Genomic DNA, 1,976 nt, shown 5'->3' with positions numbered 1-1,976 from the left:
CCTTTCAATACCCTCGCGGACCACTAGGGGTACGCCTACCGCTGGTTGGAAAACACTGATTTCAATTAGCGTTGTCTTTTCATTATCCTTAGTTGCGCACCCCCCTATTGAAAATCCCGGATCCCTGGTAAAAGCTGATCGAGTTCAGACTGCCTCAATTCTATGTACATTATACATACATTTTAAGTCAATATAAAACCCAAAGTGAAAGTGAAAGGAGCTGATTAAAACCTGCGTTCCAGTGTTAAATATGATAAAATGGTCACATTATCCTCAAAACCTAAACTTTACTAAACCACTTTATAAGCTACTACAATCAGCCTTTAAATATATATATTAACGCCGTAATGACGACAAATGGAAAACTAGACTTAATGTGCCAATTTTGACTTAAGCCGTTACACACAATCATATTAAAACTCACCGACTACTCCACTCTCTGCCATTTGCTTGATCCCAATAAGCTTTTAATTATATATTTCTTGCATTAGATATCGAAAACAGGTGCTTGAAATAAAATGGTATCTAACGCCGCCTTAAGGGCGTGAAGTATTTTTTTTTTCTGCCTACACCTTCAAAATAAAATATTTCACATAGTAAACTTTAGACAGATTTTACTTGTCATTTTGTTTACACAAGTGTAAAACAAAAATAAATTTCGTTTGGAAACAGCTCACTGGACAATTTAATCTTTTAAAATTGCAGCCTTGAAAAACTGTAAAAATTACTGTAAATTTACAGTTCTACCTTTTGTTTTTTTTAAACAAAATGGTGAAAAATCCGGCGTTAACACAGTCAGTCTGAAATTGTTTCAACTCAGGTATTGTAAAAAGTAAAGCTTATGTTCCAAAAATGACCTTTTAACTTAACTTTCCATCAATTTTCTGTCACGCGCAAGCAGGGTCGCGAGGGGTGCTGGTACCTATCTCCAGCTGTCAATGGGCGAGAGGCGGGTACACCCTGGACAGGTCGCCAGTCCATTGCAGGGCAACACATAGACACACAACCATTCACGCACACACTCACACCTAAGAATCTTTTAGATTAGCCAAATAACCTAACAGTCATATTTTGGATTGTGGGAAGAAGCTGGAGTACCCAGAAAAAACCCATGCATGCTCAGGGAGAACATGCGAACTCCATGAAGAAAGACCCCCGGGAATAGAACCTAAAACCTTCTTGCTGCAAGACATCAGCGTTAGCCACTGCCCCACTGAGCAGCCATTAATTTATTTTTACTACTTTTTGCTAATTGTGTTCACATATCTGATAGCTTTGGTTAGGTTTCACTCCATTTCTCTACATTAATATTATTATTGCTATCATTAAAACCCAATATCAATTACAATGATTACCCTGTTCAGTTATATATAAAAAAAAACTTTAAAAGATTTTTTTTATCTTAAAATAGTACAATGGGTCGTGCTTTTACTCTGAAATGCGTAGGCACCTACACCTGGCCTCATCTCACGGAAATGCAAAAGAGAAAGTAAAGAAATTACAGCGCGGACATTTTACAAGTTTCTTCACTGAGAGAGACAGTCGGTGCTCTCAACGAGGTGAGATGTTGGAGTTTGACCAGGTAATTAAATAAAATTATTCGACTGATAATAACGCTTCCGTTCCCGTTTTTTATTTTCTCAGAAAACTAAGGACCAGGCCGTCATGCTGTGTGTTTATTTACCTGAGTTACTGACTGCATGAAGCGGATCCCATCTGAGACCAGCAGGGCGTGCTATACTGTAAGTAATGTTGGATAAACAGGATATTTGTAGAATTTCTTACAGCTTTATTAGTTAAACTATGATGTATTAGAATATGTTAAGCAGGGAAATATACAACTTTTTTGTAATCAGAGTTAGACTTATGGATATATAGAAATATAAGATGACCCATTTTAAAGGAGAAGTTCGGTTTTTAACATTTTTAGCCCATTTTCTGTAGTGTCCAGGATGAAATCGAATGATCGACACCAA

General features: G+C 37.0%; 1 protein-coding gene across 2 annotated transcripts in view; it reads right to left on the bottom strand.

Moving 5' to 3' along the window:
• Positions 1-532, bottom strand: part of LOC107084096 (GTPase IMAP family member 4-like) — a 7,814-nt gene extending 7,282 nt beyond the window's left edge. The window contains exon 1 of one of the 2 annotated variants that reach the window (XM_015373776.1): positions 425-532. In XM_015373776.1, the coding sequence (XP_015229262.1) occupies positions 425-446 (22 nt within the window). In that variant the 5' untranslated portion in view covers positions 447-532. The remainder of the gene's footprint in view (positions 1-424) is intronic. The other variant, XM_015373778.1, reaches the window with a different exon arrangement.
• Positions 533-1,976: the final 1,444 nt, after the last annotated feature.

The sequence above is a fragment of the Cyprinodon variegatus genome, unplaced genomic scaffold (assembly GCF_000732505.1).
Source record: "Cyprinodon variegatus isolate N-32 unplaced genomic scaffold, C_variegatus-1.0 Scaffold92, whole genome shotgun sequence".
In the NCBI taxonomy this organism is placed as follows: domain Eukaryota; kingdom Metazoa; phylum Chordata; class Actinopteri; order Cyprinodontiformes; family Cyprinodontidae; genus Cyprinodon; species Cyprinodon variegatus.
The sequence above is the reverse complement of the archived record's forward strand: the minus strand, read 5'-3'. Positions and strand labels throughout refer to the sequence as shown.